General features: G+C 43.6%; 1 protein-coding gene across 3 annotated transcripts in view; it reads right to left on the reverse strand.

Moving 5' to 3' along the window:
- The window catches only part of PID1 (phosphotyrosine interaction domain containing 1), a 92,486-nt gene that overhangs the window by 18,374 nt on the left and 49,019 nt on the right, over positions 1-25,093 (reverse strand). The window contains exon 1 of one of the 3 annotated variants that reach the window (XM_076340938.1): positions 14,930-15,132. The exons of the other annotated variants lie outside the window; for them this stretch is intronic. Within the exon in view, the coding sequence (XP_076197053.1) occupies positions 14,930-14,944 (15 nt within the window). The 5' untranslated portion in view covers positions 14,945-15,132. Of the gene's footprint in view, positions 1-14,929; positions 15,133-25,093 lie in introns of those variants that run through there. 3 annotated transcript variants of the gene reach the window in all.

Raw genomic sequence — 25,093 nt, forward strand, 5'->3', positions numbered from 1 at the left:
GAGCAGCTTTCATTAACACTTGACTTAGTGTTAATTAATTAATTAGCGTTGAGACCTTGACTTAGGTATGTGTACAGTCACTCTCCTTGATCACTACGTAACCTGTTAGAGAATGCAAACTCTTGTAATCCCAGTTTATTCGACTTCATATGCACTTCTCAGCAGATGATTCTCAGATGAACAAAGCCCTAATGACACCTGAAGGACATTGTCACATGCATAGCACTGCCGGAAAACCGAACACCCCCTATTCTGAAGACCCACTGAATTCCTGGTTAAAAGGAGCTATCGCTCTTCTCTTTTCCAACAGATGATCAGCTTTGAAGTTACTAAGAAATGACTGTATTTATTTTTTTTTTTTTTTTTAATTAAAAAGATAGACTGGTGTCCAACTCTTTGATAGCAAAGCAACAGACAGCAGGAACTCACCAAGGTCACAGAGCAAAAATGACCTCGGGCTTTCCAGTGCTCCGTGTCAGCCCACGTGAGTTTACTGTGCGTTTTGAGCACAGCAGTGCTCTTCCCCGCTCCCCTCAGAGTGACTTCATGCAAAAGAGCAACAGCTGAAAGGAAAATGTGATTTTGACACCCTTGAACAAGCAAAGGCATAAAAGCTGGTCAGGATACCCGGGCCAGGGAGAAAACCAGAGCTGGGGGCCCTGGTAACACACATGAGGTAACTCCTGCTAGTGAACACCACAGAGGGAAAACAAACAGTCCTTTCCTCAGCAACAGCAGTAGTAATACTTTTCCAAAAACTTTCTAAGTCCTATGATATGGTCTTGTTTGATCTATCATAACCAAGATAAGCTAGCCAGTAAAACAACTTGAAGCAACTGCAAAGCCCTGGCTCTGGTTCATGGCTTGAATACCAAGTTGTCATATGGATGTCTATCTGAAGTATTCCATACTGCCTCGAAGTTACTTCTAGCCATTGCCTAGGAGGAAGGTTGTTTGGGCTTTGACCCGCTCCGCACTGGGTCACCAGCATTTGTGAAGTTGAAGAAACAAATACGATTTTAACCTCTGGCACGGAGCACAGAAAGCAGAAAAGTGGCGGCCAGTAGAGTCTCTTGCACACTGATGTCTGTCATTTGAAGCAATAATCCCCGTTTTTTAATGATGAAGCCTTTCTGATGTCTACTCCTTCACCTCCTTCTTCAGCTGCACAGCCCATGGCTGCTCACATTAAAGGACTTGGACTGAAATGCAAATCTGGAAAGCTCAGAGAGACCCAACAAAAAACTAAAAAAGGCTTCATAAACTGTGTTTTCAGTGTGGAAATCTGTGTTTAGTACATTCAACTAGGTGCCTGATACACCAGGTTTATGCACAGTGCGGTAGTACATCAATGTCACGTAGGGAAACATGGAACTACTACAGCATCTCCCATAACAGACGAGAGCGACGTCGTGGTGCCATATGGTGAATAAGAACCAGGAGCCAAGATAAATACTGTACTTGCCCCTAATGTAGCTGAGGTACCGTTGTAACAGCTGTGTTGCACCAAAACCAAAACAGAAAGGGATCAAAATCCATTCTGCTGGCTTATAAAGTCTTCCGGCATGATCAAGCCTATTAGGAAGGAAAGCTCATGGTCATACGCAGATGACACACTTGCTTGGACGAGTTAGATTAGCGAGTTAAGTGCAGAGAAGTTACTGTGCAAGGCATGCGTGATCTCTCTAGGCTGACACAGGAGAAGGAAAGGGAAAAGGACGTTGTATACTAAAAGAGAGCAACCAACATCATCTGGAAATCCCAAGAGGTCAGATAAAGTCCTTACCATCACCGTAGCATCGGTGCAGCTGTAGCGTGAGTGTGACCTCCTTCCCAGCTCCCAGTCACACCCCACAAAACATCTCTAACCACCACGGGCTGGCCTGTCGGGGAGGATGGTGCAGGTGGGGAGCACCACCCCAGGCAGAGATGGCAGCGGGGAGCCCAACCCCAACCACCCACGCCCTCCCTAGCACCCCACGCTGCTGCCACCTTCATCCAAACTAGACCGGAGGAAGAGTGGCCCCGTACCCACCCTGTCTCCTGGGTGGTGAGCAGGGTGCTCACCCAGATAGCGAGAGATGGGGTTCGCACATTGTTGTCCCGTCTCCCAGAACCAGCTGGCAGAGCTCCTCAGTCACCGGGACATGGGCTGGAGCAGCACCTACTACTTCAGAGGTGCTTCTGGGGTCTGAGCACCTCTACCAGATCAGGGGCAGGGAATCAGACCTTTTGTTTGTTTTAAAAACAAACAAACAAACAAACAAACAATCCAGAGTGATCAAAGTACGTAACAGCTCAGCATTTTATAACCTACATATGCTAAATGCTAAAATGTAAATGTACATTTCTGTTGTGTAACTATCAGACACTACCCATGGAAACGCATGATAAAGAAGTGAGTCCACTAGGTTACACGGATTGAGTACTAAAGGTTCCCAAATGTTTGGCTTAACGTCCTGAATGCCTCTTTCAACCCCTAAATCATCACTGGAAATCAGGTTCAAGAACAGAAACACGAGAGAAATTAGTCATACATGTTCCCATGACAGTCCACTGCTACTTAGAAGGAAAATATAAAGCATTTTCTTCGTTTGTTAAGATAAAAATGAAGAATGGCTTCCCATCTTAAGCCTTTAAAGGATAAACTATTTCTGTTGCACTGCTGTTAAACCTGTTTTATAGTTCTACTACCATGAAAAAGGAACATCACACTTCCAAAATGATTGCAATTATCAGTCATTAAGGATGCAGCTCATAATGCAGTACAAATCCCTTATAAAATATTATAACTTCAGCTGGTAATGTTTAATTTTATCTCAATTAAGCAATAGCCTAGAAAGTAATGGCTGCCTTTGCAACTTGAGTACAAACCAGAAAGCATATAAAGGTTTTGTTCTTGAAGTGTTTGCATGCTAATCCTTAGAGTATTTAATGTCACAAGAAGACAGCCCCCATGGGTACCCACATACAGTACACAGTCACTTGTGAGATGAACTTACACAACCTGAAAAGAATCAAAAATTCCTGAAAATACCAAGTCAACAGAAGATACAATTGGCATTTGCAGTCAAAAAAAACCTGTAGGAAAGAATTCTGAAACTCTGAAATTTCAGTCCTGGCCTGATACGGCCTCCCATCACGGGAAGCTGACATTTAAAAGACTGTTTAGAGAAAGCTGGATGACGACTGTGCCCAATGCAAATCTGTAGCCACACAGATGTCAGTGAAGCTGCAATCGTTTATCCCACCCGGGGCTGCGTGATCACCACCAGGCACGATGTGAAACAAGGAAGCGATCTGCAGTGGACGGGACCAACTTTTCCCTCTTTTTCAAAAACAGTTGTGCAACTTAAGAATGCTCTGCGACAGCCACGCTCCAGAGGGAATCGTAATTCTTTCTTAGCTGCAGAGATATCCCATCTTCATTAGGAACTGGAGCTCTATCGAGTGCATTTATTCAGAAATATTGCTAAAGTTCCTCTCCCAACAGCTGCCTTCACAGTTACGTATGTAAAATAGTAGGCTGAAGTTAGCCATTAATCTCACAAAAGAGAATTAGATTGATGTCACATAGTTTGAATAGTAATTATAATACGAGCTAGAAACCGTTCACGGTAATAAAAATGGTTATAAACTATTCTAGATCCACAGAGTATGATGGATGATTTATTATGACACTGAAGAGTGTTTTAAATATTGCACTGCCTAAATTCCAGCACACAGGACAATACTCAAATTTAGGGTAACTCGAATTTGATTCACACCAGAGGTTTGCTTGACCCATAATATCTTAATTTAAAAATACGGCTACAGCCAGTTGCCCACAAATGGTTTTGCCAACAAGGTCAATTAAATGTGATGTTTTATTCACATTTTGCTTGATTAAAAAACAAATCTTGGGCAAGCTACTGGGAGGTTTTGGTCCTGTAAGCACAACGCAATCTCAAAGTGTCAAAATGAATCTTGGAAGCAACACAAAAGCTGGATGAAAAAACTAGCACTGCCCAAACCGCAATAGGTTATATCCAGCAATGGATGCAGCAGCTCAAACATCTGCCTCCAACACCAACACTCTTCATAATGGCACCTTCTGGGAAACAAATATTCTAGCAACTCAACCAAATACCATTTTCAATGGGTATTTTTAAACTTTAATCCACCTTTGGCAACCATTTATTTTTTACGATTCTTCCTCCTATTTTTCTGGAGTAAAAATGATGGAAAGATGTTGGTTTATTTTTGTTGCTGCTTGACAGCTAATCAAATTTGATATTTATATTGTAAGGGGATAACGAAGTGCCAAGATGGATATTTTAAAAACATTTCTGAAGACAGCAGTTTTACCTTCAGCAATTCAATTTGATTCAATGGTGGCTAGACACTTGCAAATAATTCTATTTTAGATCCTTGCAACCTGATGGCAGAAATAGACCCTTCCCCTCTTAGATTGCTGGGTCTGGAGTGCCACTCGGTGGCCAAATATAAACACTCCTGTTGTAGTAGACACCTGTCTAACACCAGTCAAGCGGTCTCGTAGAGTCTACAGTTTGGGATGTATTGGATTTGGAAACAATCATTCTGCCGTTGCTTATATGACAGCCTAACACAATAAGGAACATTTTTATTCCTCACATAAACTCTGGTCTCGGGACTCTGGTGACAGTCAACACGCCCTCGGTGAACTGGAGAACGTCCAACTCTAAAAGCCGAATCTCTCACCTCTCACGCAAAAAAAGCAGCTCCAGAGCCAGGCTGTAACAAACACGTCCTCTGTGCACCGAGCACAGAGAGAGACCTGTAACCCGTCCTCACCAGTGGGTAACTCTGGATCTTGTAGCACTGGGGAGCTTGTATTTATTTGTTTATTTTAACCTAAACGATCAGTTTCTTCACATAAGCTGATACGCCTATTCTGAACAGAGAAGGAAACAGAAACTAAGACGGGGCAGGCAAACAGCAGCTTGTAAAGCTGGGAGCATCTCATTACGGTACCACTTTTACACTGCCATCACAGGAGAATAATTTACTATTTATTTCCTTGCAGTACCTCATAACTCCAAGCCAGAGCTGAACTTGCATCACTCTGATCTGGCCAGTCTCGAGGGCAAAGCACTCCCTGTACCATCAGAAAACCTCCGCTTCCTCTTACTCAGCTGCTTCCCAGACACCGAGATGCAACAGGGATTTTTGTGTTCCTATTTGCTTCTTTACAGAAGCAGCAGCCACCAGCAGCAGCACTCACGTTCAGCACAGGCACCACGCAGCAGGCAGTTGGTAAAGGAAAAGATGGAGAAAATCAGTTTATGCAGGACCCGCATCTTTGATCCTTCAGAGAAGAAGAAAATTTCAAGTAACACTACAAAAATTTGAGAACTTCCCTACAATCACCTGAGTTAGTTGCACTGTTCCTTTTCCTCTTGGATAGTACAATATATGGGAATGGAGAGCAGAAGTGAGTATCTTGGATGAAGACTCTTAACTACAGAAATGAGATTTTATTATATCAAACAATGTCAAACATCCATTATTATTCATATTTTTACTATGAGCTTTCCAAATTGCTGGCCAGCCTCCCAGAACATTTTACCTCTTGTTTTCTCTCACGGGTAAATGGCTCATGGTAACATTTAACAAATCTAATCAGAGTGCACTTTTATGATAAATATTACTATCTGAATAAATCCCAGTCAGATCAAATTAGCTGAATATTCAACCTTCTCCAATAACCCATCCACATCAGTTTAAAGAGATGAAAAAATACTTATTATAACTTGACATCAGACCATAAACAACTGTCAAATACAACACAAGGCAGGAAAAGACAATGAATTCTTAATTCAACAAGACATTAACTCATCCTGCATCAATCCACACCACTGGGCAAGGCTCCTGCCCTGACATGACTAATACATGAGCATCAGTCTAAAGGCACAAGAAACTGCCTGTAAAGCCAGAAGTTGCTGCATGGGAGACTTGTACCCATGGGGGAAAACCTCAGAGGCTCGGGACCTACTGGAAGGCATGTTTATACTGCTCACTTCAGCCGAGCCTGGGATGCTGGAAATATTTACAGTGATATAAAGGTCACTACAACTGTGCCTGCGCTGCAGCAGCACAAATGTCTTTCTTTTAAAAAAGAAAAGAAAGAAAGAAAGGAACCAGGTAAAGTCATCAGACAAAACCCACATGATTTTTGTAGGAAATCTGGGAGCTCGCTGTTCCCTATGATTTCATCGCATCAGGGGCCACGAGAAGCAGCTCTGGAACGCTGAAAGCTCTTTGTAGCACCATTTTCCTAAACCAGAAGGTTAGAAACAAACAGTGCCGGTGTGCTGAAACCACATCATCCTTCCGCAGAGGAGGTGCTAGCAGAGCCCTGAAAGATGCCAACATTTCCACCGAATCGGCTACAAAGCCATCATCTGTTTTTGCCCTCAAAGATATCAAAAGCAGTATATTCCAAATGCCTTTAAATCCCTATGTCCTAAGAAAAAATGTGGTCTGACCAGTGAACGTCTGCAGGCAGCTGCATCCTGTGTTATTCAGCACTTGAAAATGAAAAAAAGGGACGTGATTTGCTGAGAGCAGGTGAGCTGCACACCTAAGATGTGACATGTGCCACGACCACATTTCAGGGAGGCTGAAGTCCAGCCAGTTTCATGCTTGAGGAGGGCAGCGGTGGGCTGGGACAAGCCCCCAGAGCCCACTGCCGTGGGGACAGAAAGCTGCGCCGAGCTGGTCGAGTGCCCGACGAGTAGCAGCAAGCTGAGCTCACCAGCTCCTTACGCTTTTCATACGACTTCAGCGAAGTGCTCAAGCACAGGAACCTACCACATGCTCTTTGTATAACAGGAAACATTTACTTTTGTGAACGATTATAAACAGAAGGCTCTTGAAAGAGCTTACGCTCCAACAGGACCCCTTAAATATTTACATTCTGTGGGCTGATGTGCAGCAAGGAGTGTTTACTGCCGAGGCTGCTCCGACCATGCTAGATGGAGAGCTTGCACACAGCACACGGCTGCGCTGCATCTGTCACAGCAGGGGCTCAACTTTGGAAAACAGGCTGCCACGGTCCAGCTTCTGCCTAAACTGCCCCTCAAGTTCATCTGCAAAAAAGCCACCCGTATTTTTTCCTCCCAGGACACAGCTCAGCCACCATCTCAAATGCCCCCGAGCAGCCCCGACCGGGGACTGGATGCAACTCTGCCCTCCACATCGCAGCCTTCCCAAATTAGCAGAAATAATTCACTGCAACAGATAGATCTTAAGGAGTTTTTGTTTTCTTTTTTTTCTCTAGGAGCTGAAGCTGGCTGTCACAGGAAGCTGCTAATACAGCCCTTCTTCCCCTCCCAAAGGCAATTTGTATCTTGGTAAGCAAGAAACCTAAGATGAGTGAAAATGGGGAAGGAATGCAATAGGGACATTTGAGTCACTTCTGCTGTCACTGAGGCTTTGACTAATTGTGAAAGTGCACATTGCCCATTCACCAGCCCATTTTTCAGCTTTCCATTTAGAGCGAGAAGCAGACATTTACCAAAAGCAAACAAAAATCCTGAAAAGTCACAATAGGTGGTTCCTGTTCTGAGACAGCTCTAGTTTATAATCTTTTTTCTTTATTGCTATTTAATGACTCATATCATGCGACTCTTTCCCCATTCCTAATGTCTGCTGCTGAAGTCTCCTCTAGAGAGATAGTACTTGGACGCCTGAGGGAAAGTCAGAGAGAAAGATAACTACAAAAAAACCACGGGAGTCATCATTTCCTCAGTCTGCATTGAAACAGATAAAACTTCCATTGCCAAGATTAGCTCATACGGTACAATATGTGGGGAGATGGACAGATCTCTTTACACGGGATGATAGGATGAAACTTTCCATCAGCTATATATGCAGACATATATGAAATAACTTCTTTGAAATCAGCTGAATTACTTTGGATTCACAGCCAGAAATCTAAGATCTGAAATGAGCTTGCTCTGTGACTTGGCAGCTGGAAAATCCAACTGATTGTCAGAGAGAAGGTGCATCTTCTTTTGGGATAACGCCAAGAACTGTAGGCAGAAAAACCAAAACCAGATGTTATCGTAGCATAAAGACCCATTAGTTACTAACTAATTTCAGGCACGATGACCTGTTAAACTAAAGCTGTAACTGTCACAAATGGTCCTATCCCTATTTCATCATTAGAGGTTATTTGATTCACCTTGGCTAAATATGAGCCATACTGTGATTACTGAACAAAGTTGCCATTAATCCCAGCTCTTCGCTTCCATACATTCCCTCAAGAACACAGAGCAGTCCTAAACATTTTGGTATGGGCTGTTTTATATCATAGCAACTAATATAGCTGCCTCCTGCTCTCAAAACTTTAAGTAATAAATCTCTGTTTCCACAAATGTGTATTATCTCACTGCTGGCCAACATCCCTGACAGCACAGGTAAGTGAAGATGTTTTATACAGCACATCAAATGGGAAATCAGAGATCTATCCTGTGGAAATCAATAAAACCCACACGATTTCACAACTAGGCTTGCAGAGATTTCTCGGGGATTTGCCTGGAGAGTTATGGCTAAGAATTTAAAAACTGAGGATATTGTAAAACCAATACTAGGGCATTTTCCAAGTGGGCAAATGACTTAATTTAGATCATACCATTGCTATGACTCAGTAAAACATACAGTACAGCTAAATAACAACAGAAACTCTTTTTGAAATAAGCCTGGCTCATGCTCTTTGACCAGCTCTGCACAGCTTTTGACACCCAGCCAAGGGTGGGGTGAGCGGGTCGCATCCCCCCCCTCCTGCCCACCAGCACCCGCCTTGCAGCCTTGCGCCTGGGTACCTCGCTGCGCTGCCCTTCGACGGGCGCTCTGCGGCACTGTGTCCCGCCTGCCCTGGCCGAATGTCCACAAATCTGGCTGCAAGGTACTCGCTGGTGGATCACAGTACGGTCACATCCTCTATGCCATGTGCAACAGGGCAGAGGGCGATGTCCCAGGGGGATGTCCCAGGTGGCAACCTGCAGGAAAACTGGAAGGAGAGCTGCATACCAGCAATTGCATGCCGAAAGAAACTCCGCAGAAAGTGGTAGAAAATGTTTTCCATGTTTTCTGTCTTCCTCATGAGACTGCAGAAGTCGCACCAAAAACCTCTGGCTCTCGCTGAGAGAAACTAACTGCGCTCAATAGATAATGCCTTTAGAAAGAATTGCACAGAAATAGGAATATATTCTGCCATGGACTGTGGCTGAAGCAGCAGACCGCCAGCCTCTTCATTTGCAGGCTTGATGAACTGCTATAGGAAATGCATTGCAGAGGTGAGTCCCAGGCTTCCCCCCTCTTCTCCAGGGTGGCGTGAAGCGGTGGGGTGCTGGGACAAGTCGGCGTGCAAGGACCACAGCCAGACCACGTGCACTGCATTCCTGATGCCCCGTTCACACTTACTCCCTACGCAATATAGAAGGCGGGTTTGACAGAAATCTGCTGGGATTAAGATTTCTCCTACACTCTACTACCTGACATTTTAAAATCTGGCTTGGTTTGACTGTTGTTACCTACTTCCCCACCGCCTGCTGTGACTCCCTATCCAGAGCATTGACTGCACAGAGGTAGATACGGACAGAGAAGAAAGTGTATCACGTCCTCCTCCAAGCACCAGCCGATGCTGCCCGTCCCAAGCAGCCAGCTGAAGCTCTACCCGCCTTTGATGCTCTGCTCTTGCCATGCAAAGCCTCCAACAGCATAATTAAAGGATTCCCCAGCTAAGCAGGAAAGCAATTTATCCTTGCAATTATCAGAATGCCTCACAAATCTTCCAAGCGCCCTTCAAACAGCACTGGATTTGCACTGACAGAAAGAGTAATTGATTCCACTCTGGCAAAGGTGGAAAATTCAGGGGCACGTTAGACTGCGGTTAACACAGCAGAGATGGGGTGCCCTCAGGAACGCCCTCGGTCCTCTCTGGCTCCAGGGACAAAACCATCAATGCTTCGCTGCTAAGCTGCTGGAGATGAGCTCCTTGAAGTGTAGGTCTTTCATCACGGATGCCTATTTGATAACCATCAGTCCCTAACGTAAATAACAGATTTCCATTTCAATTGATAGGCATCACTTAGTGAGCATCAAAAGGACCTTTATTGGTAGAAGAGATTAGAAAACCAGGAGTTGACTCAAGAACGCTTTGAAGCTTTTCCCTCATGAATTTCTTCTCCCAAATCTCCATCATCTGCTTATTTCCATCTCCATAAGCAACATTATTTTATCCACCAAGTTCTGCAAATTCAGGTAACCTTGGTAGCAACTCTCCTTAGGTGGGGAACCCAGGTCCAGGGTTAAATAATGTTTTGCCAATTTTGTAATGTCATTAAAAACCAAGGAAAACATTTGTGTTTGCCATGACTTTGATGTGAAATGCATTTAAATTAAGAAGTTTAGGCTGAGCTTAGGACAAAATTAAAAACCCCACATGGGACACAATCACATAGGAAAGCAAATTCAATGAGCTTTGCAGAAATCATTATAGCGATCCAAGTAAAAACAACATTGTTAACTTGCTGTAAGAATGGCTAAATTACAAAGACAACAGTGAAACTTTATAGTCAAAACATGTAATCATGAAAGAATTTAAGATTTTTCCTTGAGGCCGCTGCAGCCCAGGCCCCTAGTGGGTCTGTGCACAGAATTTCTATTGCCCTCAGCAGGAGACTTTTGTATGGAAGGATCACTAGCTAAAGGATGACCCTAACGAGGGCAATCCTTGAATCAAAACCAATTCGTTATTTCAGGTACTGGTTATAAAGTACAAGGACATTTTCCTAACAAATTTGACACCAAATTAATTTGGGGAGGGAAGGAGGAGGGAGACCAAAGAAACCCAGAGTAAACTTGGTAATAGAAAATGGAAAGGGTTCCATAAAAGTGTTTTCATGCCATTGAAACAGGTTTAAAATGTTTATATATAAATATATACATATACACAAATTCACATATACTTTTTTTTTCCAAAAAGTCTTCAAAACCAAGCATTACAACAAGTTTTCTTCAACCAAGCGTTGTTATCAAAAGAGAAACTAATTTTCTAGAAATACAAAATAATAAGTAAATACATTTTTTTTAAAATTACTTCAAAACTTCTTCCAGAATTCAGCTCATCTGCTAAATACTCCCATTTCTACTACTTTTCTTTTTCCTGAATCTGTTAAAAAGAAAGATAGCCTACCTCCTTTCTAACCCAGTGAGCAAGAAAGCCATCTGGCCAAATGTGGCAACACCTACTCTGATATCAGAAACCATATTCCTCTTCATTTTGAAATGCCACATGAAAAAATTAAATTGCCATACCCTTACTGTGCACTGCAGGACACCTCCTCAGACCAAGAGGCCCTCCTCCTCCAGCAGTGCTGGCAGCAGCGGCCAGTGGGGCTGAGCACAGTTGTCTCTACGTGGCACCTCAGCAAAAGAGTGGCCCGAAGAAGGGACCTGTCTGCCCCACCACTGCAAAGATCCCAGGAAGAAGCGTTCATCTCGGCCTGCACTGAGAGTGGAGAGATTTGTGGCATTCTAGTTATGGTAGTTTTGAACCTGTGGATGGGTTTGGGTACTTCCTGAGACTAAGAGAATGTTAAAATTAAATATGAATTACTCTCAGTATATTGTCTAGGAACTGCTCCTTAAACAAGGCAAAATTACAGTCAAACCAACCAGGGTTTATTCACTTGGATAGCCCAATAGCCATCATCCCAGTGCTGTGGTATGAAGCAATTCCGCCATTGTGATCCATGGCCACGCTTAAGCCACAACTTGGGGAAATGAAGAAGAAAGGAAAAACAAAAGAAAAGGAAAAAAAAAAAAAAAAAAAAGAGGAGACTTCTAAATGCGATTGCAATTGGTTACCATGATCCAAAACTGCACGCCAAAGAACATAGAGAACTGACAGCTCGTGTTTGCAAACCTGCATTTCCCAGCAGCCAGAACATGTTAAAATAGAAATAATACAGGGCACCCTAAAAGAAGATACTCTGCAGGTTTGCATTACCATACATTCATGCAGCCTGCAAACACCACCTCTTCTGGGTATACGATGGCCATTTATCCTGCAAAGCAAAAATCCTCAGCAAGAGAAAATGGAAGAAAAGGCCCAAGAATAGGCACAGATGCTCTGTCCGTGGGCAGCTCTCACCACGTCCACGGTGCCATGGGCATACTCCTATCCTTGGATATACATAGAAATAACACGGAGAAAGTAAGCACATACGCAACACAGACCCAGATGTAAAAATAGTCGAAGTCATAATTTTTCTAAAAATACTCACTATAAAAACAAATCTGTTTTATTCTGAGCATTGTTAAAACATAATGCAGTGCAAGATAAAGCAAATTAGAATGAAATCATGGAAAGTTCAGGATCTAGAAATAGCAGTGTAATTTCGTGCCAGATTTTGATTCAGTTGCTGCCCTGGAACAACTCCAGGTTTACACCAGCCTGTCAGACTACAATTTGCCACCATATATGTGAAATCTCCTTCTGAGTCAGTGCAAAGAAACTCTACAAAAAGCCTGAAGAACTCCAAGAATCTCTGTACAACAAGAGAGGTGCAAAGGGGAGTCCAAGAATCCTAAGCAAAAATATTTTGCTTTGTCCAAGTATGCACATGTGGAAAAAGTGCCTCTGAAACAACTGCAGTTTGCAAAACATCAGCACACAGAAGTGCTGAAATTACCTCTCCGCCCAAAAGCGAAGCGTTTGCAGCTGCTGCCGTACCCTGTTCTGGTCGGTTGGAAACCTGCACGCTGCACTCCCTCCTCCTCTGCTAAACCTGGAGAGGAGGGAGAAGATAGAGCCATGACCTTTCTGTTTGTTTTTGGCTTTTCAGAGCGCAGTACACCAACTACAGTCTTTCTAAAAAACAAAGCTGCACGTCAAGAACCAAAAACGCCTATTCTTGACAAATGATTGCTACCAGTCCATGGCACAGAAGACTGCCTCCTACTTATTAAAGCAGCTCCATAAAGCAAGCTATATTTTAATCAGCATTTTCTGCCCAGGCAATATTTTTCATTGAGCACTGTTTTCCCCTAGGAGACTGTCCTATGAGAGCTACCAAAAATTAAGTGTTTTAGAACTAGAGGTTTTCAGGACCATGGGATACGATCTTAAAAACCTCCTGCCTCTGGCTCCGCAATATGTTTGGGTGCCAGCCTTAGCAACGGCAGGGTTCGGCAGAGGGCAGGGACAGACGTGCAGACAAACAGCTCAGTCCTCCTAGCTGGCGCGCGCCGGGAAGAAATACCTCAAAGCCCAGGGCAGCAGCAGCCCTCAGCCATGGACTGAGGACCGGCAGCCCCCGCCTCCCCGAGCTGCATCACTGCAGGATGCTCTCACCCCCTGGTATCACAGGGCTGCGATTCTGCAGTAAATGAGTGATCTCTCATACAAATTTGGAAGGCCATGATGTTTCTCTTGCTTGCTGGTTTACGTGTCCAGAAGCAGTAAAGGGCACTTTCGCACCTCTGCTCTCAATGTAAAACCAACACAATGGAGACGGGAAAGGCTCCAAAGGAGAGGGGCAAGGAAAATCTTGGATGGCCTAGCAGCTGTTTTAATCAAACAAGCAATTTGTAAGGATACAGGGGCCAACCAAAACTCAGCAGGCATGTCAGACATAAAGGGCGTATTCTGCTCAGCTCCAGCCCCTTCATGCCTTACTCCAACCCATGCCTGTGAAAACCGACTCAGGAAAAAAAAAATGAAGCAACGTGACAGTGTGGGTGTCCTTGCTGACCATCCCTTGTTCTTCTGTTCATGAAAGCTATCTATAATTCAACACACCCAGATGACAGCAAATCAAGAAACACGGCACAAGAGAAAAGGACATTTTCTCATATAAGACAGATGTGTGTTATAACAGCAATAACAAGAAGAGACGGTGTGTAAGTACTCCAGGTTAACAGACTTCTCTGTGAACTCCCCTCCTACCCCTATTCATATTTCTGTAAGACAGGACTACAAAATTATCCTGAAGGAAACAGTCATCCCAAAATGATGATAACCTGTCAGTCGTCACGTAGCTGCACAGCCCTTCCCCTCCACGTGGGCACTCAAAAGCTTCTCTCCTCCTGTTTTGCATCACATCGAAAGCACGTGCACGACAGGTTCATACTTATGTGGAAAAAATTGCTTTTTTTGGCCGTCTCTTAACTTGCTTCTATAACATCCTACATGTTTTACAGTTTCCCTTGTTCTTTCACCCTTCAGATCGTCAGCTTGGCTCTTTGCTGTGCTGCTTCAGCTAAGGGAGGGGAACAGGGTGGAGGAGGAGGGTCTGGTTTTGGCTCCAATTCACCCTTCCCAGAGCAAAGAGCCTGGAAACAGTTTGGGTCCTGCTGCAATACGTGCTGTGGAGTTGACGCTGCAGGAGTCCTAGGAAAACAAACTCTTTCCAGATCAGCTTGGCAACTCAGCAGCAACATGCGTCATTAAAATCCCCACATCTTTCCACTTTATCAGTAGAGATATATCTACCTGTACGACCCCCATCCGGGGTCTCATGTTAGGAAGTGTATTATTGTCTGAATGACTGGGAGCAAAAAGGTGTTTTCATTTGGATTACTTACTTTAAAGCTCCTGTAATTGTTCCTGCTGCAACATACTCAAAAAACATGCAGCATTGACTGCTGAAGAGAATGAATAACACAGTGATGTCCCTGGTTCACAAGCCTCATAGAGACACCAGTCACTGAAGTCTACAGCCCACATCCACGAAGGATCTTCTTCCCTTGCCTAATTCCTACAGACTTCTTGAAACTGCGTTACTGAACTCGTACACTGGACGACAAGCTGTGCCTGCATGTGAAAAGTAAAACCTTATTAAATCGTTACTCACACAGAGCGTTAGGACAGGGCAGAGCAACATAACTAACTTACTTGTTGCCGTTTCATAACTGGACACTGACTGTGATCCAAAGATGACGCTTTGGGTCAACGCTGGATGGCCGATTTCTTCCATGCACAACACAGGGGCCACCGCCATGCTGAATACGGCCCCACGGCAGCGCGTGAAATCAGTGTCCCACCATGCCCAGCTCGAGGGGCTGAGCCAGTCCCCCCTCCACCTGCCCACGCTCGGCAGGGCCGTGCGGGGCAGTTTCTGTGACAGTGACTGGGGCCGAAGCCACGAGGACGGTTTTTAAATGTGCTTGTTATTCGTGGTCGGTGTATCTGTACTTCTGTCATCTGTATGGAATCACTGCCCCTTTCAAATTTGAAACTCGGTACAGTTTATTTCAAGATGACTTTACAAGTCCTTCTATGTGATATTCATTTCAACAGCGCTCTAATATTGCACAACAGTCATATGATCCAGTGTATGTGTTTTATGAGGCAGACATGACACATGAAAATTAAAAACAGGTTCCTCGTCTGGAATACAGAGAGGAACTGCAGGGGAAAAAAGAAAAAACAATGAGAGCACGCGCCCAGAGATCAGGGTGGAGGGAAAAGGGGAGGAAAAAACAGGATGAGACATCAGAGTCATTTCATCCTGCCCGGAGTGGAAACAGCTTTCATCAGTATGAAAGACACTTCATTTGCATAAATTTACTGCAGAATACAATTGAACTGTGCTGCTGCATTTCAGGACTGGCACTGGAAATAAGGATTGTTATGCCTATGGCCCAGTCGTTTACCAATAACCTACAATATTCCCTTCTGTAAGCAAAACTTTTTAATTGCCCTTGCACTTTAAATGACATTTTCTGTAGATATTACATCCAAGGAGAAATACAGAGAATCAGGTTTTAAATGCACAGGATTTGATGTTTGATTTGTAACCCATGATTTAAGCACTCAGTAAGAACCTGGAGGTATTTCCTATGGTCGACAGTATCCTTCTAAATGTTCTGCTTAACATGGAGGATTCAGAGGTATTTCAAGTATCTCTGCCCTGATCTGAATGCACCTCTCATTCAGACTCACCCTCCAGATTGCATGACTGAACCATTTATAAGACCACCAGCCGGTGCCGTCATTTTGGTCTGTTTAACTTTGAATATATTTGTATTGCCATATATGCATCATATATTATACTGGGAACAGCACGGGCAGAGCAGGTCACCTCCACCCGAGGAGCGGTGCATAGCAGATGTAGTCTATGAGCTTTTGCAGAGGTCACAGCTGGAAAAATCACTTTTACTTTGTCTGGCCTGATGTTACCGCCTGAGACAAAGAGGCTCCCTCTTTTAACCAAGTGTACTTCCTTGGTTAAAGGGTTATAAAATTGGATAATTTTACAAAGTTAAGTAACACAGCAGGTGTTATATTTACAGCTATGTGAGCATGAACAGAAAGACCTGAGGTAATCAAATCTCATGCTTGAAGGATAAGAGGATCCATAAGATGATCACCAGCTGAGATGGGGCACAAGCTACTTCATCCCGCACCCTTTCAAGCACTGAACAATCAGCCAGGTGCAGGCACTGTCTTCTTGTTTACTTTTCAGTTTCTCCTTCTTCAAGGCATCCACTGCTGGAGGTCAAATACAGAACAAGATGATGATCCAGGTCCATGTGTTTTACCCCATATAAGCAAGGTGCGGATGAGACACAAACATTTCAGCACAGACGGATAGCGGGGAGGCAAGCCCGGACTAGCCAAAACGCTTGTACTTCTCCATATATCTCAAACACATACCACAGGATTACATGAAACTAAAACCATTCCTCCAAACACGTGAATGATCTTTCACTTTTGCTGCCTCTCTCATTGGTAATATCCCTAGAGACGGTTAGTAACGTTCTTTACGTAAACATATGTTGCATTGTATGGAGATAGACTGTTTCTCGAATGAGTTCACCTCTGTGGGTTTTTTTGGAACACAAAATTTTAAATTAATACCATCACATCCATATGCGTTTTATGACGGCCCGCCTTTAAAAAATTTTTTTTAAACATAGATGTTGATTTTATGGGGAACTGAATGCCAAGAAGCAAATAAGTATAAAAATACATAACAAAAGAACAAAAACGTTTCCTTATAGTGAGAAAAGCCGTTGGAAACAAACTGCTAAGAAGTAATTTTTAGAACTTCTGTTCTACAGACTACTCAGGACATGCAATATGCAGAACATCAGTGGGCTCTGCCTGCATGTGCAGTTACCACTACTGTGGTTGCAAGGGAGTATTTCCGCCAGTAAACCACCACTACTGTGCCTGTTGGGCCTCTTTGCATATGCAAATATAAAAAAAATAAACAAGTACCCCAAGAAGTATCTGATCACTGTGAATTTTCACATTGCCTTTCTCTGCTTTGCAGCTTCTTCCGTAAATAGCTTTGATGAGCGATTTATCCGTGTTTCTTCTAGTATCTGTGAATCTACGAAACGCCAAGGTCAGCATCTGCTTGTCAAAGGTATGCTATTTAACGGATAGAAAAGGAAAAAACCAAAACAGGAGTCATAAAATGCAATAGTACCCTTCAGCCAAATCTAACTACTACCAATATCAAAGGAAGATTCATCATGAACTTCAAGCAGGACTAAAAATTGTATCTAAAACTATGATAAAAAAGCACTTTCCAGACAATGAGAGAGCAGGAGAACCGACTGTATGAACAGGAAATAATATAAGTAAATTGACTTAATTGAATCTACATTCATTGCTAATCAAGATCACCACTAAACTGCTAGCTTCATACTCTCCATTGCTGCTAGCACAGAGTATCACAGAATGACACAGCCTGTTTTTTCTCATCCCAGAAGAGCAATCAATCTCTATTCAATCTAAAGAAAATGACAGAGGAAAAAAAAAAGGCAATAACCAATTTTCTTCATGGCACTCTGCAAAGAGGAACAAAAGGGCCCCAAGATAGTATTATTTCTGTGGGCTTCAAAAGAAAAAGGAAAATTATCCTTATAATGTTCGTAATTCATTTTCTTTGTTTTTAAAAAACAAAATAAATTGGAAAATTGTTTGTTTGAACCAATCTTTTGGAGAATTTGTTAAAGGACTGTTCATAAACATGGAAGTAACATCTCCAGCCAATGCTACTGGTCTAAGACAAATCCATAGCGCTCGCAGTCCTGCAGAACTGCCTTGACCTGCTTTGAGGCAGGTGCCCATTTTAGTTGTCTTGAAGGATGCTAAAAATATCACATAGCAAACTAGAATTGTTCTTGTGTGCACACGTGTATATCTTACCCTCAGGAAATACATGAGACCTGATTAAATTTTGTGCTTAAATGCAGGCAAAGGTAAATATACCAGTGTTTGTCTTACAAAAAAAAAGAAAAAAAAAGGGGCGGGGGGGGGGCAACGTCCACTTCTGTCATCCCTCCATGTTGAAGTGAACCAGGTAAATCAATTTTGATTCACTGGAACGTCGGTAAAATGAAATAACTTCGTTTCTTACCAGAAGGAAACCACGAGGATTTAGTCATGGTACCAATACCAGAGTGCACTGCTATATATCCAGCATAACCACTCTCCTAGTTTTTCTGTACAGCCTCTAGAAAATAATCCAGAGATGGACAGTACTATATGGCCAGGGTCTGTATCCTCAGTGCAAAATCTGAAATCTAAACTGATTCGACCACAAGAAGCGGTCAGAACAGAAGATTTGTAGGGACACGCTTTTTTAATGATGTGAAACCTGAGACCACCCTCGTACCCGTCTCCTGCCTGAATCCATTCGTTGGGTGTGCAGCTGGACACAGGGACAAGTCGGGGATCTGGGCATTATTCACCCTTCACAGGGGGATCAGGACAACAGTGACCAATACTATTTTACCCTTCTTTTATGTTTAGAAGGGGGAGAATGAAACACTGGATAAATTAATGGTAACATACATATTATTTGTGAGGAATGCATGGCTTTTTGGGGGGTTTCATTTTCTACAGAAGATCCCTGAATTTTACAATTGGGAACAGCAGCCTGAGCCATAGCTTTTTTTAGATACTGAATAAGCATCTTAAATATCTTAGATACATGTTGATTATGCCAAACTGTTCCAGACGTGAAAAGACCATGGCTTGCTTTGTGCTATACAGCAATGGCCGCAATGATTTATATGATCTGGACACTCAGCAAAAGAAATACGAAGCAGATTTCACATGGTAGGATATGAACAATATGTCTCCTATATTACACAATATGTAGGGTGGGTTTTTTTTTTATGTAACACTCCTCTCGTCTTGGAGGAACTTAAAACGGTGCTTTATATTGCAGTGGTGGGATATCAGAGCAATTCCACAAGTTTAGTGCAGCCGCTGTGGAGTTATACTGCTATAAAATGAATAGGGAATTTGCTTATGAATATACAGCGCTCTATTAAAAACACCTTTTCGTATCTGTATAATCAGGCAGCACTCTGACCATCACCTGACACATGCACCCTAATACATTTCATGTTATTCAGCGCATCAGCTTTGGGAGAATTAATTGGAAAGATAGCCCTGAGACGTGAAGCAACACACCAGCTTAACCAAACCTGAGGGTTAAACCACGGGGCACCTCCAGCTCATTCACAATGATGATCGTCATTTATACCATCAGTCATACCTCCTGTCAGCTGGAAATAAAGACACACTGTTCATATCTTGAGGCTACAGTCAGGCATGAATACAGGACAATTTGTCTATATACTGTCTGATTTCAACAGAAGCATGAGATACTAGGGAACTAGACATTTTTTCTACGAATTCTCTGCTCCCTTTATAACAACCTTCTGGGGGGAGGTGGGGGGGGGGGGGGTGCAGACCAAGAAGGACAAAAAGTAAACTCCTCCTTATCACCCTGGAATCTTATAGGGAAAGGCCCTGTACTTTAGGGATGGTATTTCTGACACCTCCCTCTCAACTACAGCCTGCAGTCTCTCACGCTTCCTACGTGTGACGGGGACAGACAACCCAAGCACCACAAAGTCGTAAAGCAAGGTACCGAGCTCTCATCCAAGGGTCAGATCATGCCACTGAGGAGCTACTGAGTTAGCCACATATTTACATGTTTTAATTGCACTTTCTTGGCCTTTAAAGACTACTATGGAAAACAGACTGCAGACCGTTTTAAGTGGGTGCAAACTTCAGAGAAGGTAGTGAAGGACATCTGCTCATTTCACACACAGGGTCGAATTTGGCACGCCTGCATTTTTGCATAGTCATGCTCTTAGAAGAAGAAAGCAGTTATTTAAAAAAAAATAAATTCCAGTCTCTCTTTTTTTCTTGAGAAGGCAGCAAGGTTTCCTTTCATGTACTGGGAAATGTCATTCTTTGTCTATGCAATTATCCAAGTACATCAACAATTCACTTGAAGTAGAGAAGTCAATTAATGTCTAAATTACTTAATCCTTTATAGTTGTCCTTCATGTAATAAACAAATCTTATTTCTATCCCATACACTGTTTAAAGGCATTGCTTCATGAAGGATGTTCCAAAACATACCACATAACCATTGCCGTAACTTTCATGTTGTAGTTTGGTTTCCTTTCCGAGTGAAGGTAGCGCTGCCTTGCAAAGACAGGTAGGACAGGACTGAACTGATTCACTGTGCAGCTATGGATTAGTCACTTAAACCGCCCCGATTTCCAGTCTGCCCATGTGTATAATGGTGCAGCTCTGCACAGGATTGTTAGGAGGATTAACTAAGTGACACTAAAAGGCTTTGAGACCTGCTCAGTAAAAATTGTTTCTATAAAAGTGCATATGCATAAAGTGCTAACTGATGCCAGCTGGCCTTTCATCCCGGGCAGCAAAAACAGCTTCTTGCCACACACATTTCCTTTAGTGGGCACCAGCAGCATATTTTTTTATTTCTAAATTCCTGGGTTTGCCTTAAACCATACAAACCATTTGATTTTCAGGAATACTACAATTAGGAGATTGATGCAGCAATGAATTTCAGTGATCCCTTGATTAACCCTGCACAGGCAAAAAGTGTAAACATTGCAACACCCTTCAAACTGAAAAATGAGCCCTATTTGCAGCGTACAGCTCTAGATTCAGCGATTTGCATCTTAGAGGGTCTGCAGTGTCCTGTTCGTTTCCTATACAAACCTGACAATCGAGTTACAATAGCCCTTGAAATGAAGCAGAAAGCTGCTGTTCCTTGACTGGCCTTATATGACACGGCACCATCAAATTAAGATATCTAAGTAACTCTTTTTCTTTTGATTTTCCCTCTGTGCTGCAAATGACCATGTTTTCTGGAGCCCCTCCCTCAGCTGCAGAAACTTGGATGTGCTCCACCTGCTTATGTTTGCTGATAGACGCCAGAGGAATTTTCACTTCATCTGTTTCACAGATGCTCAGACTCTTTTCTCAAGACACGTCATACAAAAATGTCTCCAAAATAATTAGCAGGATTTCAGTCAGCATGACTGTGATGGCTGCACGTAAGGTAAAGCTCAGACAGCTCTTAAGAAATTGCAGCTCTGGAATGAGCGTCTGGGACCTTAATAGCACTCATTTAAATCTTCCTGCATGACACATTTATAGTTTTCCATGTAGTCAAAAGGGCAAAGGGGTTGGTATGCAGAAAGCTGCTACAATGTGAGAAACATCATGCACTTCTATAACCTCTTGCACTCATACTGACATGAAGGTAAGTGCTAACGGAGAGCAAACATGCAGCCTAATTCAAAGGGGAGGGGGGGGGGAATTACAGAAGGATCTCTAATCATAATCTCTATGTCTCACTCCAGAATAAAATTCACCACTTTACTGAGAAGCTAACTGGAATAAAAATAATCTTATGAAATGTGTTGCAAAGTAGTATTTTAATATTTAATTGAAAGATGCACCTCTCTTGGCCATTTGCCTTGCAGTGCAAATGTCAAGCGGGGGCTCTTGACCATTACAAGCCTGCCCCTGCCTCGCTGCTCTTCAGCCATCCCCAGCAAGGCACCCATCAGCCGTGCCATACCGATTCACCCGGCAGAAGATGACGACTCAACTGCAAAATGAGGGCATGCTAACAAATTTTAAGAGACAGCGAGAGTGCCTCACAATTGTGCACAAGGCTCATGCTACAAAGTCTGGGGGCTAAATTACCTAAACTTTCCTCTGGTTTCACAACAGACTTTCAGAGAGTCCTCTAGTGTCACAGTGGAGGACTTAAATTGAAACTCTTTTGTCTGGAATGATGGGAATTTAATTCCCACTGCATAAACTCTTGATGAGAGTATTTCAAACGGCCACGAGTTACCAATGTCTGATTTCATGCCTACAGCGACACGCAAGCCTCCTTGAAAGGGCCAACAAGGGGGATCTAAGGAAAGGGATGGCTGCTCTGGCCTTCCCTCCACCCAAAGACACCCCAGAGGGCTCTCTTTTATTTCTTTTTGGGGAGGGTAGGAAGGCTTTACTGCTGTTGACTTAAGTTATCAAGACGACAGAGGTCGCAGAAAAGCTGCGGGTGCTCACACCACAGCCCTCGGGCACAGGCAGCTGCCCGTTTCGGAGATGGTGAGACATTTCGGAGCGCACACAGGAGCCTCAGGACTTGTCTCATACCGGCCCCAGCCCCTTGCTGTGGGGCATGGCCGCAGCCTGGGGAAACCATCGTCAAAGCACAGAGGCCAGCGCGGGTCTTCGAGGCCCAGGACAAGGCTGGACACATCCTCACCCTCCTCCGTCCCCAGGAGGGAAGGTGAGGCAGGAAGGACCACCCGGCCCTAAAAGATGGGGCCACCTGAAGGTGGAGAACACACAAAAACCACCCCACCCCCATTCCACTTGACAGGGCCAGCGGCCACCAAGAAACACCCAGCCCCGCCATAGCCCCACCACGGCCCTGAGGCAGACCCCAGCGAAGGGCCCTGGGTGCCTGGAGGCGACAGGCCGTGCTGGACCTGGGGCAGCCCCGTCGCTGACGGGTGGGGTGAGCATCCCAGGGACGCACAGAGACATCCCAAATCTGGGGTCTCTTCAATTCCCATTTATTTATTTACTTATTTAAACCCAGGCTCACTCACCTGTGACATTACCACACGCAGAACCTGAAAAGTTGACACAACTACAGCTGCTGAGCAGGACCAGGCCACAGAAATCCCACCACGTGTTCTCCTTGCCAGCTTTTATTTAGTTCCTTCCCCACCAAAAAAAAAAAAAAAAAAAAAAAGAAACACACCACACATTTGCACCTTATGTAAATATGCACGAGAGCATTCAGTCGTGCAACACACCAGCGTCAGACAGCGGCAGCGTGAAGCCGTGTGCCCGGGGCAGTTGGGGCTTGGTGGGAGGTCGTGCAAGCGAGTTCCTCGCAGGCTGTAATCACTCAAAGAAACTCCACTGAGAGGCCGAGCAGCACCACCCAGCCGAGTAACGCCGAGCAGCTGCTGGAGCGCCCTTCAGGCCCCTGGCCCCCGACAGCGGCGAGGCCGGCAGCCATGCCACACGTCCCTGCACAGGGGAGCGGCTGCGGGGTGGGACAGCCGGGACTTCGGGGGCGGCCAGTGCCCAGGCGCCCACATCCTACCTTGGAGGAACGGCACGGAGCTGTGGATAGAGACGTGCCTCCCACGTCTCTAAACCCTTCGGGGTTTAACACTAGCTGTACGCTAGTCCCTTGCTTTGGGACAAGTTACACCCTGGAGACGCACACTGTCTGCATAGAAGTGATAACATTAAACAAAAAACTATATACACAGATAAGGAAAGTCTTGCAGAACAAAAACCTTCGAACAGTTCATCAGTAAGTCACTGGTAATTAAAGTCATTCAGTTTATCCTCAGTATTTCTAAGGAAGTATTGTAAACTATTCCAAACTTAAATTATATATACAATATATTTATTAGATGTATATCATATTTCCCACTTGGGAATGTGGAGTCACATAATTTTTTTGGCCTTGTATGAAGACCTTCGAATGCAACTCAAGGCAAAGCTGTGGGGTGAAAACACACCTTTCTTGAAATGATTTTTATGAAACGGCTTGATAGCGATTTAAAGAATTACTTAATATTTTTAACAATTCAGCCTAATAACAAATGACAAACAGCACTGGTTCACATATGCTGTGCTCAGTTACTTTGATTTCATTAACAGACTACTTTCAATCATTAGGAATCCCAAGCCACGGGTCAAACTAAAAGGCCAAATTCTTAGGTGGTACAGCTTAGCATGGCAGTCAAGTCAAAGGAAGTACGCCAATTTATACCATAGCAAAGCCAGCCCAAAAACTGCATCCCGTTACAACGATTCCCACAGGGATTCTGGCCACTGTGGTTACAAACAGCTGACAAAGCTGAAGTGTATTATTGTGCTATTTGTAAGAATGAGTCAGACATATCAGCACAGGCGAATTACTCCCGGCCTATAGATAATTCAGTCAAAAAAGCAGCTTCCATAAAGAACTAGAACCAGTTTGTTTTCTGCCCGTCCTGTCCCAGAGGATGCTCAGAATCAACTTCAGTGACATTCTCAAAATAATCACGGCACACATATGATCTTACCTTATTTTATCTTGTCCTTTCTTATCACCTCTCCCAATTTAGTACTCAACTATACCAATCTTTACACAGATCCTTCTCTGATCTTGGAGATATTAATTTAAATCTGTTTCTGACTTGAAGCTTGCTTTTTCCCCTCCTGTTTTCTCTCTGCTACTGAAAAATAAATTGGGGGACAGGGGGGAAAACCACAACACACACTGAAATAAAACAAGTCCCTGAGGAAGAAAAAAAATCCCACCAAATAGCTACTCATTGCCAAATCTTTCTCAGCAAACAGTTCAATGAATCTTCAGTGAGTTTTATCAAGTACAGTTATAAAGACACTTTCAACTTGCTCTTTTAACTTAAATGAGCAAATTTTGGAAGTTTCCTTCTCCTTGAAACGTTTGTGTATGGGCATCTATTAAATGTAAGGTTATCCAGGTCCCAAGTTTTTTATTATCAAGTGCAGGTGACTGCCATGCCATTTAAATCTTGAGAGCACTTTAAATCAGAATCATGTCATCATGGCCTTACAGGTGAAAAAAAACGTGAAGAACATAATGAATTAAGACCATCTTCCAGCTGATTAACTCATGATTTTTTTTCTCCAGTGTGCTATGCTCTAGCAGCCAGAAAGCAGCCCTGATATCTAACAGGCAAA

This window comes from Aptenodytes patagonicus, chromosome 6 (assembly GCF_965638725.1).
Source record: "Aptenodytes patagonicus chromosome 6, bAptPat1.pri.cur, whole genome shotgun sequence".
Classification (NCBI taxonomy): Eukaryota; Metazoa; Chordata; class Aves; order Sphenisciformes; family Spheniscidae; genus Aptenodytes; species Aptenodytes patagonicus.